The 19,283-nt window shown below is 34.6% G+C and overlaps 1 protein-coding gene across 6 annotated transcripts; it reads left to right on the plus strand.

The window, feature by feature from the left end:
- Window positions 1-787: 787 nt before the first annotated feature.
- LOC120580829 (protein MAINTENANCE OF MERISTEMS-like) lies at window positions 788-19,058 on the plus strand. 6 transcript variants are annotated; one of them, XR_005646592.1, is made up of 5 exons: window positions 788-866; window positions 1,441-1,529; window positions 1,623-1,710; window positions 1,870-1,908; window positions 18,629-19,058. XR_005646592.1 is itself a non-coding variant. In XM_039834974.1 (2 exons), the coding sequence occupies exons 1-2, from the start codon at window positions 13,016-13,018 to the stop codon at window positions 13,528-13,530; spliced, it is 417 nt and encodes a 138-aa protein (XP_039690908.1). In that variant the 5' UTR covers window positions 12,933-13,015; the 3' UTR covers window positions 13,531-14,104. The 6 variants fall into 6 exon arrangements, 1 of the variants encoding a protein (XP_039690908.1); XR_005646590.1 differs by lacking the exon at window positions 18,629-19,058 and adding an exon at window positions 13,303-14,105; XR_005646594.1 differs by having other exon boundaries at window positions 802-866; window positions 1,425-1,529; window positions 1,635-1,710.
- Window positions 19,059-19,283: the final 225 nt, after the last annotated feature.

Genomic DNA, 19,283 nt, shown 5'->3' on the forward strand with positions numbered 1-19,283 from the left:
TGTTTATTTTAGGTTTTAAGTTAGACCTTTATGTTTTAAAAATTTTAAGTTGGTCCCTTACATTTTAAAGGTTTCAAGTTAGTCCAAAACGTTACTCACGTTGAAATAAGTTTATTTTTTTCGTGACATGATATTGAGTTTAATAAAATAAAAAATTACAAAACGGATTTTCTAAATAAGTTAAATTACATCACTCATATTGTTAACCAAATCTTTAAACGGTTAAATGACGGAAGAGACTAACTTATTACAATGTGGGTAACGTTTTGAACGAACTTGAAATTTTTAAAATATAAGGGACCAACTCAAAACTTTTAAAACATAAAAGACCAACTTAAAACCAAAAATAAACAGAGAGGACCAAAACATGCACTTAAGCCATTAAACACTTACTCGTACTCATTTTTTTTATCGAATAAAAATTGTATGATTTCCACCACCTTAAATGATTCATTGTCAAAACATGATATCTACCGTTAATTTCACACTGATAAAAGAATGTAGGTTAGATTGGGTGGAAAAACAGATAACGTTGCATAGGCATAAACAACAAAATAGGCTGAGGGAAATTTGAATCAAGAGATTCCAAACAATGAATGAGAAGACAAACTTTTGAGTCAAATGATACGATATTTGGATTCCTTATTAGACTAATGCATGGCACTTGCATTACACTTTTTTCTTTGACAAGACTAAAGCATGGCAAGATTCTTCAATACAAAATTCACATGGGGTAATTTTTTTGAATTGGCATAGAAATAAGTGCTCTATCCTCTATATCTGTCTATTAATAACAACGTCATTCACTTCATGTAAACTATTACAAAGAAGAACCTTGTGCACACTATCTTAGTCTTCAAGCTGAGGTAAACCTTGTGCTATATATTCTTTTGATATTACATCTCTTTGTTGTTATATTTCTACACTGAAAAAAAAATGAAGAACAATGGAAACAAGGAAAAAGAAATATCACTGTCAACAAGAATAAATTGTTATTTCCAGTAAGAAAACAAAATGAGTTGTTATATTTCTCAACTTCTCTCCTTAATGTATTTATTATTTATTTTTTCCTTTCTATGTTTGCATATATGTTTAAAGTTGAAAACTATGGTTGTGGTGAAAGGGTTTAGTCATTTTTATTTCTCTCATGTTCAACATATATTGTTACATTTCCACCTTTAAATATTTATTTCTTCCATTTTTTATTTTACATTTTTTATTCTTCAATGATCAAGATTATAAAGCGGAAAAGTTTTTTCAATGATCTAGGGTTTCTTTCTCTTTTTATTCTTAGTTACGTTATTTCTTCTTTCCTTTTTTATCCTAGAATTTTTGACAGGGATTTCTTTCTTTCCCTTTTTATTCTTAGTCATTTCTTCTTTTACATTACAAACCTTACTAACTAACTAACTAACTACTGCTAGGGTTTGACTCTAACAGGCTCTATCTCTACTTTCAAACAAAAAAGAACAACTACAAAAAAATGGCCGACATGTCTAGGATACGTTCAATCAACCGTGAACTCAAAGGTATCCAACTTTTCATTCCATAGCTTTCAATTTAATACATTCAATGTTTTATTATTTTTATTTTATTTTATTTAACTATGTATGATATGATAGTTATGATTTTAGATAAAAATAAGTGCGAACAGTGGAGTTAAGAACAAAGAGCAGAAGTACTATGAACCGATGAAGCAATTGTATAATTGTAAGTTTACTTAGACATCCTTTATATCACCTACACCCAATTGATGAATTTTTTTTCGACCTTGTTATAAAAAAATTCTAATTTTGACCCCTTTTCATATTTAATTTCCGAAATGACTCACTTTCACATTTTTTTCATTACCGTCCGTTGAGATGGCAGTATTCAGCTGGTATGCAGACAAGTGACAGGGTGTGACAGGTGATGGTAGTTTGACCATTTTATTTTGTTTTTTTTTTTTCTTTACCGCCGTTTCAAGTGGCGATATATTGAATTTATAATTTTTTTTTTTCGTTTTCTCTTTTTGTCACAAGAAGTGTGCTTTAAAATTAAAACACTAATAATAATAAATAAATACTTATTAATGATAATGATAATAAATATTAATTTATTAATTTAAAAACACTAATTATATTATTCATATAATTAGAAATAAAAACAATAACTACTTTTTCCGCTTTATCCAATTTCAAAAATTTAAATTATGACGTCCCGTATCACATAGTTTATCTTTTTTAATTCGTACGGGTCGTTGGTCTTGCTCTTGCTCTTCCTCTTCCACCTCCTCATCATGAATTTCAACATCATTGGTTTCCATAGTCACCTCATTTTGCACTCGTGCAACAAAGTTAGTCCAAATTTCATTAACGAAATCATTGCCATTAAACCCTACAACCCGACTTTTTATGGTATTAGGTTGTGGATGTGGCCATTGGGGTGAATAGTTTGTTTGGGGATAGTTTACAATGTTTGGAGGGGTTGGTAAGATGAACGAGGAGTATTGTGATCGGTCAGGGTAACTAGTTTGTGGGGTGTTTTGAGTTGGATTGAAGTCATCAAATGAATAGTTTGATGTTTGAGAGCTTTCTCAATGATGACTAAGTTGAGAGTAGCTTGGAAATATAATTGGGTAGTTTTGTAAGAATTGGTTCGTGGGTTGTAGTGATGATTGGTAGGTTTGGTTGTAATTGTAGTTTGTGGATGAGTTAAAGCTTTGGTCAAAGTAAGTGGGTGGAGGTGTAATGAATTGGTTGTTGGGTGGAGGTGTATTTGACCACATGTTTGCATTTGACATCATATAGGTTTATGGTTTTGCAGGATAGTCTGACGGAAATTCTCGTAAAATTCTTCTACACTCTACCATTGAGTTTGCTAATAGTGCTTCTCTAGAAATCCAAAAATGATCTCCAAAAAAGTTCCAATACCATTCAAAATATCGACGATTCTGATAAACCTCATGGTTATATCAGACTCCATCTAGTGCTAACTGATGACGTTGGTTTCACTTTTGGATATTATACTTAAATTCATCTCCACACGAGCCTTTTTTTTTTGAATTTGTCAAAAAAATCTTGTGGAAATCTTTTATATCATATGTATGGTAAGTGAATATTGTGGTAAGCCAAATTAAAGTATTACTCTATCTGTTTGATGTCTTTCGACTATCTCGAAACATATGAGATATGTGTTTGCAGACCATATCCGAATTTCTTCTTCGTTGGTGTAATGGAAGTGGAGATTGGGCCTCCAATAGAACTGTTTAAAATGAGGAATGCTAGTCTTCTAATGTTGACTAAAAAGAAATCACGAAAATAAAAAGTGTAATACTTGATCATATGTCATATTGTCGAATTTTGAATGTGTCGAAACAAGATTATGCAAAGGATTTTCGATAAATTTACTCCCACGTTCTAGCCATCTAATTATTTTTAAAATATTCTAATTAATATACTTGATAATTGTATTTTAAAACTAGTAAGAAATAATATATTTATTTAACTTACATATTTGTCAACGGAGGTTGTGTTTCAGGTTGTGGTGGGTGCCTGGACACGGGAGCTATGAACAACATTCTTGACCACGCCTATGCCTGTAAGAGTATTGTGCACACATGCATTTCATTAGCGCCATATATTACGGTGTGACACATAGATCTATTAAGTGTGGCCAACCAAGTCAAACCCCAACTATATTGTCCAACCTCCTAAGGTAATTTAACCAACAATGGCAACCATTTCAAATGTACAAGGTTTCCAGTATAATTAGGCATTAAACGAGTGCCTATCAAGTATAAGATATAAGCTCTAAATAAATGTTGAACTGTGGGGGGACCTGCCCTACCAATACTTTTGATATAATGTTCGACCCAAACTAATTTTATACTCTTCCCGTCCCACTTAGCCTTCAATGACATACTTCCTAAAGCAGGTTCAATAATCTCCCAAGATACTTCTGTTAGATCGGTAACTGGTTCACCGTTAATCTTTAAACCAAGGAGCATATGAACGTCTTACAATGTTATCATACACTCGCCTGATGGTAAAAGAAATGTGTGTGTCTCTGGCCTCCATCTTTTGCATAACGCGATTATTAATCGATTATCAATGTTGTATTTGTTTAGTTTAGTAGTCTCACACAATACAACTAACTTTAAGATATTTTCAATAGTTTGTGGCGCAGAGACATCCATTCGATGGGGTGGTGGTGTTTGACGGGGTTAAATTTAGTCGATCACAAAATATTGAAAATAGCCTTTCATCAGATGGATGTCTCTACACTACAAAATATTGAAAATAGTTTAAAGTTAGTCGGATTATGGGAGACTACTAAACAAAACAAATACAACGTCGATAATAGTTTAATAACCGCGTTATGTGAAAGATGCAGGCTGGAGACACAAACATTTCTTTTTCCATCAACCGAGTGTACGATAACGTTGGAAGACGTTCATATGTTCCTTGGTCTAAAGATTAACGGTGAACCAGTTACCGGTCTAACAGAAGCATCGTGGGAAATTTTTGAACCTGCTTTAGGAAGTATGCCATTAAAGGCTAAGAGGGACGGGGATAATATAAAGTTAGTTTGACTCAAACATTATATCAAAGATATTGGTATGGAAGGTCCCCCTACAGTTCAACATTTGTTTAGAACCTATGATTGTACTTGATAGACACTCATTTAATGTCTAATTATACTGACAACCTTGTACATTTGAAATGGTGGCCATTGTTGGTTAAATCACCTCGGGAGGTTGGACAATACATTTGGGGTTCGGCTTGTTTAACAACAATTTATATATCTCTGTGTGACGCCGCAATATATGGTGCTAATGAAGTGCCTGAGTGCACAATACTATTACATGCATGGGCGTGGTAAAGAATGTTATGCATAACTCTCGTTCCTAGGCATCCACCAAGCTGAACCACAACCTCTGTTTGCAAATATGTAAGTTAAATAAATATGTTATTTCTTATTAATTTTTAAATACAATTATCAAGTATATTAATATTAATTAGAACATTTTAAAAATAATTAGATGGCTAGAACGTGGGAGTGAATTTATTGAAAATCTTAGGTATATTCACGTTTTGACACGTTCAAAAATCAACAATATGACATATGATCAGGTATTACACTTATATTTTCGTGATTTATTTTTAGTCAACATTAGAAGACTAACATTCCTCGTTTTAAACAGTCATGTTGGAGGCCATGTCTCCACTTCCATTATACCAACGAATAAGAAAGTCAGATATAGTCTGCAAACACATATCTCATCTGTTTCGAGATAGTCGAAAGAGTAATGCTTCAATTTGACCTACCACAATATCCACCTACCATACAAGATGATATGAAAGATTTCCACAAGATTTCTTTGACAAATACAACAATAGAAGACTCGTGGGGAGATAAATTTCAGTATCATATTCAAAAGTGGAACCAACGTCATCAGTCAGCACTAGAATGGTATTGAGTTTTACTGATATTGCCACGAGGTTTATCCGAAAAGTCAATATTTTGAATGGTATTGAAACTTTTTTGGAGATCATCTATAGAGTTCTTAAGAAGCATTATTGGCAAACCCTATGGTAGAGTGTAGAAGAGTTTTATGAGAATTGCCGTCAGACTATCCTGCAGCACCAGAAACCTATATAATGTCAGATGCAAACATGTTGTAAAATACACATCCATCCAACAACCAATTCATTACACCTCCACCAACTTACTTTGACCAAAGCTTTAACCCATCCACAACTACAACCAAACTTACCAATCACCACCGCAACCCAAGAGCTAATTCTTACAAAATTCTCCAATTCCATATCCAAGCTACTCTCTACATAGTCATCATAAAGAAAGCTCTCAAACATCAAACTATTCATTTGACAACTTCAATTCAAATCAGATCACCCCACAAACTAGTTACCCAGACCAATTACAATACTCCTTGTTCAACCTATCAACCCCTCCAAACAAACTACGCACCCCAATGGCCGCATCCAAAAACTAATAACATAGAAAGTAAGGAGGTGGAAGAGGAAGTGCAAGAGGAAATGCAAGACCAACGACCCGTTACCAAAAAAATATTCCTAGTCTGACATCCTTTCAATAAAATTTACCGAAATGACCCCTCCTTTTTTTGTTGTTTAGCTCATTACTGCCACTTCAGATGACGATATCGAACTTATCATGGAAGTGTAGGCGTGGCAGACTTGACCTATTTTTTTTCATTACCGCCATATAGTCTGGCGGTATTGAGTTTATATTTTGTTTTCGTTTTCTCACTTGACCTCTATAAATACACCATACCATTCATCCAAATTCAAAATCATTTTTTCATACCATTATACTTCTTTTGCATAATTTCTGCTTCCACTTTAGATTATATTTCTTCTCCTTCTCCTCCTTCCTCTCCTCCTTTAAGATTGTCCACTGTTAAATTTGATCATGGGATATGGCAATTTGAAATGTCAGTAACTCCATGTATGACTTTAGTGACATTGAAGAACGAGTTCAATCATATTTTTCGTCTAGCTAACGAGCCCTTACAAAAAGTCAGTAATATTTACTATGGAGAGCTGTATATCTCGTTAGCATCCGATAATTTTTTTTATTACTATTACAAATATAAACTTGTCAAGAATGAAGCTGATGTTCAAGAGATGTTTTCGTATAAAGAAAATGCATAAGGTCCATTTTATCTTGATGTTAAGTCAGAATCGTCAATATGTGGAGAATCAAATGTTTTAATGATGTTTGTTTCTATAAAGTTAAATTAAATTTTAAATGAAACCACATTTCATGTTTGTTTTGTCTCACATATTATATTGTTTAATTAACATAATAGAAATCAACATTAAAATCATAATACTTGATTATTTTTTTAAACGACAAAACTTTATTAAAGGTAAAAAACAAGCCTTAAATACTTATAAAAGCTTGGTCGAACATATAATACGTAATGATATTAATTACCGGTTATTTATGATCGGGAAATTTCTCCTAATGTGATTGGGATGCCGACACAACCTACACAATCTCGGTGTCGGTGTCCTTTCCACCTCCTCGTCCATTTCAGACCTAATGCGAGTACTATTGGGTTGACCTTTCTTTAGTTTTTACATGTGTGGATTATGGAATAACTCGGGACCTTCGTATGGGGGATAATAACTCTTGTCTTGGACTACTTTGATGACGCAAACACTCTCGTTTTTGAACACATGATGAATAAGGGTTGTGTAGTCATGGTGAAATGAAGAACACGCGACTATGACTTGGGAACAAGGCAAATGTAAAGCTTGATATTTTGCACAATCACACCACCCCAGTTGTAGGTCCACGTTGAAAGTTCTGATTGGCCTTTTCTCCTTGTAGTTGACGGTATCACATACATATAAGTATACCTCTCTCGGTCAAACAATTCAACTTGATGGGTGTTGGACTTAACAATGTCATCCTTGATCGCTTTCTTGTAATATTCACTGAACACATCTCCGGAACCAGCCCTTGCAAACACACTTTGAGCCCTTTCGGCAAAAACACTCTCCAACCTATAGTAGTTTGATTGGAATATAGGTGTAACAGGTAGGTTACATGTTCCCTTAAACACAGAGTTCCACGACTCAACAAAGTTTCTTGTCATGTGGCCCCATCGTTGACCCTCGTCATATGCTTGAGTCCATTTTATTTCAGTATATTGTCCAACAAATCTAATGCATGTTGATTTGCCTCCTGTATTATACCATGGTAGTATTCGAACAAGGGTATGTTTAGGGCATATTTTGTATGTTAAGGAAAAAATTAATTAGATAGTGAAGTTAATAATAACACAATTTAAAAAAGCTGTAAGATAATATTTTTACTTATATTATTAACTACATCCTTAAGATCTCCATCCTTGATTGACCTCATGATATTTTGCTTGATGTGTTGGATGCAGTACACATGAGTTAAACAAGTTTTTTGCCAACCAATACTTGGGTCATTGAATGCATTTTTAATTGATTCATGTCTATCGGTGATCATGCAACCGATACGTCCATGTCTGACGTGCCTCCTAAGATTTTTCAACAAAAAAAAAAAACTCCATGCCTCCTTTGTCTCACCTTCGATAATCTCAAGGGCGATTGGAGTCGTTTTGTTGTTCCCATCTTGCGCTACCGCAAGCAACAATGTCCCTTTGTACTTGTCATACAACCACATTTCGTCGACATGGATAATTGGTTTACAAAACTTAAACCCTTGGATGCATGGATAAAAGACCCATAATAGATGATGAACTGTGTCTTTCCCTTCTCACCACTTTGCGTCTTCAAATCGAAGACGGTTCCTGGCATTGTCTCCTTCATCACATTCAACCATTGTGAAAGAACATTATAAGATTCCTCTCAATTCCCGTAAATAGCTTTGATTTCCGCGTTCTTTGCTAGCCACGTCTTTCTATATGTGGTTATGTAGTGAAACTTTTCTCGTATGTGCACAATAATCAACTTTTGCTTTTGTCGAGGCATCTGAATTTACAAAGGTTTTGATGTTATCGCTTATAATTTTGTAGTTGAGCTTGCGATGATCTTGTGATATTGAAAACGATGTGCAATTGTGTGGATCGTCGATCATGTCCCAATCTTCCATTTGCCACTCCTTTTTCTATGAGACTCTTTCAACTTAAATCGACAAGCCTTTTTCTATAAGACGCTCTCAACTTAAGCAATGAGGCTTGTCGATTTAAGTTGAGAGCGTCTTATGGAAAAATGAGTGGTAAATGGAATATTGGGACAATGATCGGTCCATACAACTGCACATCGTCTTCAATGTCACAAGATCATCGCAAGCTCAAATACAAAATTATAAGCGATAACATCAAAACCCTTGTGCATGTAGTTGCCTCGACAAAGTCAAAGTTGATCATTACGCACGTACAAGAATTTTTTTACTACACAACCACATATAGAAAGGCGTGGTTGGAAAAGAACGCGACAATCGAGTCTATTTATAGGAACTGGGAGGAATCTTATAATGTTCTTCCGCAATGGTTGAATGTGATGAAGGAAACAATGCTAGGAACCGTCTTCGATTTGAAGACTCTAAATAGCGAGAAGGGAGAGACACAATTTTATCATCTATTATGGGCCTTCTATCCATCCATCCATGGGTTTAAGTATTGTAAATCAGTTATCCATGCCGACGGAATGTGGTTGTATGACAAGTACAAAGGGACATTGTTTCTTGCGGTTGGGCAAGATGGGAACAACAAAACGATTCTAATCGCCTTTGAGCTTGTTGAAGGTGAGACAAAGGAGGGATGAAGTTTTTTTTTTTTTGAAAAATCTTAGAAGGCAAGTCACACAAGGACATACCGTCTGCATGATCTCCGATAGACATGAATCAATTAAAAGCGCATCCAATGACCCACATAATGTTGGCAAGAAACTTGTTCAACTCATGTTTACTTTATCTGACACATCAAACAAAATTTCATGAGGACAATCAAGGATGGAGATCTTAAGGATGTAGTACATAATATGGGTAAAAATATTATCTTGCAGATTTTTTTATTTGTGTTATTATTAACTTCACTATCTAACTAATTTTTTCCTTAACTTACAGTTTATGCACTAAACATACCCTTGTTCAAATACTATTGTGGTATAATCCATGAGGCAAATCAGCATGCATTAGATTAGGTGGATAGTATATCGAAAGATAAATGGACTCAAACATACGACGAGGGTCGACTATGGGGCCACATGACAAGCAACCTCGTTGAGTCATGGAACTTTGTGTTTAAGGGAACACACAACCTACCTGTTACACCTATAGTCATATGAACCTACTATAGGTTGGCGTGTCTTTTTCCCAAATGGGCTCAATTGCAAGGGTAGGTTATGGAGATGTGTTTAGTGAATATTACAAGAAAGAGATTAAGGATGACATTGTTAAGTCCAACACCCATCAAATTGAACTGTTTAGAGAGATATATACCTTTTATATCCATGAGACCTTCAACTACAGGTAGGAAAGGCCAATGAAAACTTTCAAGGCGGATCTACATGCAGGATGGTGCGATTGTGGGAAATATCAAGCTTTACATCTGCCTTGTTCCCATTTCATAGCCGCGTGTTCTCCATTTCACCATGACTACACAACCCTTATTTCATGTGTTAAAAAACGAGAGTGTTTACTCCATCTACAATACATCGTTCAAAGTAATCCACAACAAGAGTTATTGGCCGCCATACGACGGTCCCGAGCTTTGCCATAATCCAGACATACGAAGACTAAAGAAAGGTCGACCCAATAGTACTCACATTAGAACTAAAATAGATGAGGAGGTGGAAAGGACACCGACACCGAGACCGTGTGGGTTGTATCAACATCCCAATCATATTAGGAGAAATTGTTTTTTACCTTTAATAAAATTTCTTCGTTTAAAAAAATTATCTAGTATTATTGTTTTAATGTTGATCTTTATTATGTTAACTTAAATTGTTTCATTTAAAACAAACATGAAAGATTGTTTCATTTAAAAATTAATTTAACATTAAAACAATACTCAAACTAAATTACGTTAACTTAAATAAACAAACAAACAACATTAAAACAATTGATTCTCCACGTATTGACTATTCTGACTTAATGCCAAGTTATAATGGACCTTCTGCATTTTCTTCGTTCGAAAATATCTCTTGAACATCAATATCATTCTTGAGAAATTTATATTCGTAATAGTAATCAAAATGTTTATCGGATGCTTACGAGATATACGACTCTCCATAATAAATATTACCGATTTTTTGTAAAGGCTCATAAGCTAGACGAAAAATATGAATGAACTCATTCTTCAACTCCACTAAAGTCATACATGGAGTTACTGACATTTCAAATGGTCGTATCCGTTGATCAAATTTAACAGTGGCCAATCTTAAAGGTGGAGAGGAAGGAGGAGAAGAAGAAGAAGCAGGCATGATGCAAAAGAAGTATAATGGTATGGAAAAATGATTGAGAATTTGGATGAATGGTATGGTGTATTTATAGAGGTCAAGTGAGAAAACGAAAAAAATAGTAATATAAACTCAATACCGTTAGACCACATATGGTTTTATCATTTGTAGGTTGAGGGTTTGTAATTAGGATTTCTCTAACACACTGAAATTTAGGTAGTTTTTTTGAATTAGTTGTGAAATCCTTAATAAAATCATGGTAAACAAGAAAAATAGTTTTCCAAATAATTGTGTAACGGAATTAGAAAGTCATTGTCAAGATATGAAAACATAAAAGTGTATGATACTGATTATGTGACAAATTGGTAATCAAAAGAATTATGATTACATCTTTTTTAAAAGCTGGTTAGTATAGCTCATTTTTAGTTAGTTTGTCTAAAACCAGTTAAACATAGAAGAAACATTCACTTCTCACTGTATTATCGTTAGTTAAAAATCACAAGTGTGCCCGAAATCGATTAGTTTGTCTTTGGTTGTTCCTTGTTCCAACAAATTAGTAATCCAAAGAATTGTGATTACACATTTGTTAAAAGCTATTTTAGTGTACCTCATTTTTGGTTAGTTTGTCTAATATCTGCCAAACATATAAGAACATTCACCTCTAATACAAATTAATATAGTCAGCAAAAAATCAACAGGGTTCCTCAAATATAGTCCTTTCACTGATATTATGTGCAGATAGAGAAAAACAAATTTGTAATGAAAAAAAAAATGTAGTTACACCTTTGTTAAAATATGGATAGATTTGGAATATATTTGGATGTAGTCCGGCTGGTTTTGTGGAATGGAAGCCATACATGCCCTCGGATATCCCAATAGAGACAAAGAAATTGTATCCAAAAAGTCTCTAATACAAATTAATATATTTACGATCCGGTTGCACTTCTTCATTGTAGGGGACTCAAATTAACACTAGTTGACGACGTTAGTTCCACATAACAATTTGATCTTGAAATTTGGTTCTCAATGATACCCTCCCTACGATCCTCAAAGTGATCTTATTGAGATCCTGCAAACAACGTGGTTTGGCTAGTCGGTACTGAAGAAAACCGGGCTATAGTTTCACCCTATCTGCTTCGTACATCTCTACCACATGGAAACACGTAACATAGGTGGTTGTAGACCATATCTCGCTTTTTTCCTAGATTGGGAGATTGCAACCCGAAATAAGACCTCCACTTGAACTAATACATGAGACGTATAGTTTGGGCATATTGAGTAAAAAATAAAGAAAGAAAGGTATGACGAGGATAAATAAGACCTCCACTTGAACTAATATATAAGACGTATAGTAAACTGCCGAAGCGTCCTGAAGTCAAGGCAGAGGCAGTAGCTTCATTTCCTAATCTGTAATGTGTTTCAAACACAAAATACAACATATATACCTTTTTTTTTTTTTTTTTTACGCATAATGGTTCAAATGGCAAAACAAAATTGGCTCAATTTAACAAACACTGATTAAACGAAGAAACTAATGAACCAATGTCATCAAAATGTCATCAACATACAAACATAATTTCATCAAAATACAAACATAATGTCATCAAAATCCGAAAAGTAAAAAACAAGTCATAATCCTACTGTTGGTCCTGGTCCTACTGGTGCCTCCTCCTCGGTCTCTGGCCTCGCCTCCTGGTAATGATCGGCGCGATCTGCTGCCTAACATCATGCAAGGCCGCATACAACTGCTGAGGGGTCATGCTCATCACCTCCTGACCCAAAAACTCATCAGCATGGGCAACAACGCCGCTAACCATGTCATAGGTATCAGGCGAGCTTCTCGCCTCGTACCGCTCCCACTGCTCTGCAATGATCCGCTCCTCATTTGGAGGCCTCGGAATATCTCCTGGAAGAAGTGACAAAATTTGAGGGTGAGACACAACGGTGTACCATCGTACATAGCCATCTGTCATACGCCATGTCTGCTCTCCTGGTAGGGCTAACACTTTGGCGGATAAAGAGGAGCTAGAGTAGTTGGAGAGGGTTAGGACTTATTGTGTGAAGTGTTACCTAGTCTACTTGGTTGGATGCTTGTTGTTTGGGATAGAAGTAACAAACGCATCGAGTTGGTCTATCTGACGACCATGGAGGACGACTATGCGGAGTTGCATAATTATTCGTGGGGAGGGATGACACATGCATACCTATACAACAAGTTAGCTGAGGCCTGTTTGCCTGGAGACAAGCAAATTGGGGGAAGTGTGACACTGCTCACTGTAAGAAAACTTATATTTTATTTTTTTGTTAACTTTTATTTTTTGTTATATTTTCCGTGCGTAATAATTTATAAATTTGATTTGTTTGGTTTGTGCAGGCATGGTTTTTGGCGCACTTTCCTAAGTTTTATGTTGTTGATCCAAACACCAAATATGTTGAAAACTTACCGGTTGTGGCGAGGTGGAAGCTTCAGAAGGGTCATGGAGAGGGTGTCATGTATCGGTCACTGCTTGATCGCATTACGTTTGATGACGTATGCTGGAGGCCGTACAAAGAGCACAGAGACTTCCAGGCTTTCGAGGAGGTATTCTGGTATTCAGGCTGAATTATGTGCGGTGATCGTAGGGTGTACCGTCACTTGCCCGAGAGGGTTTTGAGGCAGTACGGATACGTCCTGACCGTCCCTAGACATCCGTCGGATGTTGTAGAGTTGTCACCGGCTGAGATTGTGCAGGCTTTCGTCGACTTCCGTACTCACACGCTTAAGGCGGCTGATTGGGTGAGCATGTAGGAGGGTAGACATGGCGTATGACAGATGGCTATGTACGATGGTACACCGTTGTGTCTCACCCTCAAATTTTGCCACTTCTTCCAGGAGATATTCCGAGGCCTCCAAATGAGGAGCAGATCATTGCAGAGCAGTGGGAGCGGTACGAGGCGAGAAGCTCCCCTGATACCTATGACATGGTTAGTGGCGTTGTTGCCCATGCTGATGAGTTTTTGGGTCAGGAGGTGATGAGCATGACCCCTCGGCAGTTGTATGTGGCCTTGCATGATGTTAGGCAGCAGATCGCGCCGATCATTACCATGAGGCGAGGCTAGAGGCTGAGGAGGAGGCACCAGCAGCACCAGCAGGACCAGGACCAGCAGTAGGATTAGGACTTGTTTTTTACTTTTTGGATTTTGATGACATTATGTTTGTATTTTGATGACATTATGTTGTTTGTATTTTGATGACATTGGTTCATTAGTTTCTTCGTTTAATCAATGTTTGTTAAATTAAGCCAATTTTATTTTGCCATTTAAATCATTATGCGTAAAAAAAACAGGTACATATGTTGTGTTTTGTGTTTAAAACACATTACAGGTTCAGGAAATGAAGCTACTGCCTCTGCCTTGACTTCAGGACGCTTCGGTAGTTTACTATCGAGGGGATATTTTGGTATTTTACTCGTGTTTCTCAGCCTAACAAGATGTGTCAACAACAATTTTTTATGTTCAGCACGCCTTGGCAGTTAACTACCGAGGTTTTCCTCGACAGTTAACTGCAGCCGGATTTTTAATTCCTTGGCAGTTAACTGCCGAGGAGGCATTTACGTATTTTACTTGTGGGCTTCAACCTTATGAAATGTGTGAACAACAATTTTCTAAGATGTTTTAATAGAAAAATATTTTACGTACTATTAGCGAATGAGAATTTTTTTTTTTTTGGTAGATAGACGAAATGGTAAAGCCATTATAAACTCAGACACACACACAAGTGGAGGTACCGGGATTCGAACCCCGGTCATGGCATCCGGCCTAACAATTTCGGCATTTTACCAGTTGAGTTAGGACTTCTGGATAGCGAATGGGAATTTTAATGCAAGTTTTTGTACCTATCAGTATATCATTTCTACTTCCATGTTCAATATGTAAGGTGTTATATAAATTTATGATTAGAACGTTATATCACTCACTATCATAAGAATAAGAATGTACCTTCACATTGTAACCATCCACTCCTTATTTTGTTAGTTATTTCCGTCTTTGACACTATATAGGGAAGTTTGTTGATGTGTCTTAAGAGACCAAAGGGAAATGAAAGAGTGTAGTGAAGAGTGAATGATTAAATTGTGTTTTTGTGAGTCAAGAATCAGGCAAAGCCTCATTAGTTTCTTGTACCTTCACATGAAACCATTCTCTTTTCAAAACCGTGAAGATCAAGTTAGGGTTTTAAGCATGGGAACATGATGATTGAAGCTTGAAATCCTACGTGGAGGATCAAATCTTAATGAATTTTTTAAAGAGACTAAAAATCGAAATTTAAAAAATTTAGAGACCAAAAATTTATTAAACGATTAAAACAATATACGAAATACAATAGCAAATCAGACCTGCCAAATTTTATTTTTTTTGGCAGGGTTACCAAAAAAAAAATAGTTTGGTTGTAGAAGATGTTAAAATCAAAATTCAAATAAAAGCCACAATAAACCTTAGGACGAGACTTATGTACGGTGCAACCGGCACAATTCAATCGGTTCTCTGCTAAATTTATTCCAAACGACGTTATTTTAACGCATGTGACAATGTATTGATTGCACGTGTCTTAAGCGGTTTTATTTAAAATGAGAAATGATATTTGTACAACTATTTTTTGACAACTTTCTCTCTCATACTCACATTATATTTTTACTCTCTCTTTTCCTTTTTCTCTCTCCATTGTTTTTTACCAATGAGAAGAGAGAAAAATGAGGTTGTCATAGAAGTTGTTAGCACATGGTTGTTCAAATATCATTTCTCATTTACAATCAGTGAAGAACAGTATAAACCGTGGGATAGTGGATAGCACTTGTGTACATAATGGTATATACCATTGTTCAATTAGATTGTATCATGTGGCACACCCTTTAAAAAAATATAACAAATAAAGTATTTTAAAGTAACATTTGTAGGTGACACACCTTAATTGGCCAATGATATATACTATCGATATCTTAATGGTACACAGGTGGAATCCATCGTGTCTATGGTAAGTATTTTCCTAAACTTTTTCCTAAATAAACAATGTCTTGTTTGTAAAAAAAAAAAACAAAACATTTGTTTTCTTCTAATTTTTTTTTAAAATACACCATCATTGTTTTGTACTCCACAAAATAATGAAGGTGAAAACGAAAAGGTTAATGAAAAAAAGAAATTAGCACTAAAACAATAACTAGTTTAGGAAACATTTAAATGTTTAAGAGAGTCCCTATAGTATCTAGGAGACATTTTTCAGTAGGGTCCCCATATATATAAGTTTGTCTAACATGTGCAACATTTCTTATATTGAAATAACTAACGGTAGTCCTTTTTCTTGGAAAACAACAATTATTTATTCAAAGTTTTATAATTAATGTTAAATGTACAAATTTACACATGAAGAAAAAATCATATATATAAAGTTTTGCTAGAAGACACATATTATGAAAGTGTCTTTTTCCTTCAAAAAAATGAAGATGTCTTTTAGCAAGTCACCCTATTGCGTTTATTAAATGACACCAATTAATTTTTATGAAAGTGTCTTTTTCCTTAAAAAAAAAATGAATATATCTTTTAGCAAATCACCCTATTGAGTTTATTAAATGACACCAATTAATTTTTATGAAAGTGTCTTTTTCCTTAAAAAAAATGAAGGTGTCTTTTAGCAAATCACCCTATTGGGTTTATTATATGACACCAACTAATTTTTATGAAAGTGTCTTTTAACAAAGTTCTTACTAAAAAGTGGATATCATACCTTGAGGTGTGGCTTGCTAAAAGTCATCTCTAAAAATATCTTATAACAAACCCATATATATATATATATATAGGGGATGTTTCAAATGAGAGGGATGCTTATAATGAGAGGTGAGAGGATTTAATGTGAACCGTGAGATTAAAACTGACGGTTAGGATTGTTTTGACCATTTAAACATCACGTGACTCTTCTACTTTCTCTTCCACGCGCATCATTTCTGTTCTCTTCTTCCTCCTAACTCAGCGAGCATATGATATTAACACCCACAATTTCCAATTCATCCGATCTTTCTTTGAAATAATTTGCACACACAAACGACCCAAATTTGATTTCAAGTTTTTTATCTCTCCTTCATAGGATTTTTGAATCATTAGTAACTTCTGACTAATTTGCACACAACATCAATAATGGTTCAGCTTATGAGATCTGATTCAGATAATCACTTCTTCAAAAAAGTTAAATTTGAGGGTTACAATCAATAACATCAATATTGGTATTCACTAATATAGCTTAATAACTTGAAAGGCATGAACGTTTTAATCAATTTGAAACAAACAGTGGACTTTACATCACATAATTGGTTTTCACCCTTGTTATTTTTAGGTTAGTTTGTTTAACTTTACGTTTTTGGTGGCTGAAAAAGAAGAAAGAAAAGGGTACTAGAAATAACAATGGTTTTGATTGTGCAGCATGTTACTTGCTGCAGCAGGTTACTATCATTTATTTAGATAATAATTTTAATTTTATTAGAATATCCTCATATCCTGACAAAAGAACAGAGCTAATTTTCCTAAAATGGTCTCTATTACCTTTAGCGATTGGAACGGTCCAAAATTCTCAGCTTGCATTTCCGAACTTTGATGAAAGATGAAGATGGTCCAAATCCATTCTCAATAGATTTATGTAGAATTTCAACAACAAAAATCTCCTATGCGATTTAACCAAAGCTTGCCGTAGGGGACGTTCTTTACCTAATTACTTTGAGGGACTTTATTGATCTGGTGGCAAATGGACTTGGTGGGGGTAGAGCAACAATCGCAATAGCATGATTAAAATCAAACCTTATCACCAAAAAATGGTCCAACCTAAAAATGAAAAGGTTGTAAGTCTATCAAGGTTCTTGATCTATGTTGTTGTGCTTATAGGTTCCAGAGACAATGCGGGAACCAACTGGAGTAAGAGTGGCTTTTTAGTAAAATAAATAAAAGGGTTAATTAAGTTTTTAGTCCCTATAAATATTCACAGTTTTGTTTTTAGTCCGTACAAAATAAAATCACACTTTTTAGTCCTTATAAAATTTTTCATCAGCATTTTTAGTCCCTATAAAATGTTCCATCGGCACTTTTAGTCCCTGTCAAAAATTTTCATCAACGGTTTTGGTCCCTAAAATGCTTAAGAAAAATGTCACAAGGACTAAAAAGTGTGATTTTATTTTGTAGGGACTAAAAACAAAACTGTGAATATTTATAGGGACTAAAAACTTAATTAACCCTAAATAAAATAAAATCAAGTCCACTAGTTCCATTGTTGTTATCTCACTTTCTCCTCTAATTTGCAAACTCAATCCGAGCTGAAGACCCTTTCTTTTTTGTGATAAAATTAAGGGAAGCGATCATTGATTCCATCATCTTCAAATAACCAAATCTAATTATTTTAGGAAATGATTATTGTTTCCAAATAGAGCTAAAATGGTTTACAAATAAAAATATAAATAGTTAATCACAGAGATCATCAAATGTTGTAACAAAAAAATAAAATAAAATTAGCACATGGGATAGAAATCTGTTGTCATTTCTTTTGTATGGAACTGGCTGTAGTAGGTCATTTACACAAGTCCATCGGTGGACCTTTATTTTTAAGGTGCATATTAGGGGTTCCCATATATATATATATGTTTTTAATAAATGTTTACACTCATAGTTTAATTGTAAATTTTTTACCACAGATGCTCAAAAGCCTTCCAGATAGAATTTCCTCCACACCAACTGGCATTTGAACAAGAGCAATAAAAATTTTATACGGTTGCAAAAAACAACCATCAACCAATGAGAAAACTGAGTTCTTACTGCAATGTATATAACATGTCATAAGTTGCACTTTTATAGGTAAATATCCCCCATAGTGTTTTTTAGATTTGCGATGTGGGACTATTGAAAAGTGAAAACAAACAAGGTGCTCCTGCTTTTCTACTTTCTTTCTCATTTGCTTTTCTCTACTTTAGTTTTATCTATATTTTCCATTTACATGTTTTTTATTCCAAGCTTCAAACTTTCTCATGTGGTTATGTATTTATAACTATGAAGCACTTACACAAACACGGCCACACAATAATTTGGAAATTGAAAGAAATTAATGTAACGTATGTGTTGGTATCATTTCGGTGCTACGTGTGTTAGAACTAAGTTGGTTCAAATACGATATTTCATTGTTGATGTTATGATAACAAAACAAAAGACAATTTGTCTATTAATTGTGTGTCTCAATGTGCAGGATTAAAGTTGATAACTAAGATATATTAATGACTAAGAGTCCAGTTAGGAAATCTAAGTATTATTATAAAATAATGAACAATCAATCATGTTTACTAATAGAGAATATGA

This window comes from Medicago truncatula, chromosome 6, assembly GCF_003473485.1.
Source record: "Medicago truncatula cultivar Jemalong A17 chromosome 6, MtrunA17r5.0-ANR, whole genome shotgun sequence".
NCBI classification, from domain to species: Eukaryota; Viridiplantae; Streptophyta; class Magnoliopsida; order Fabales; family Fabaceae; genus Medicago; species Medicago truncatula.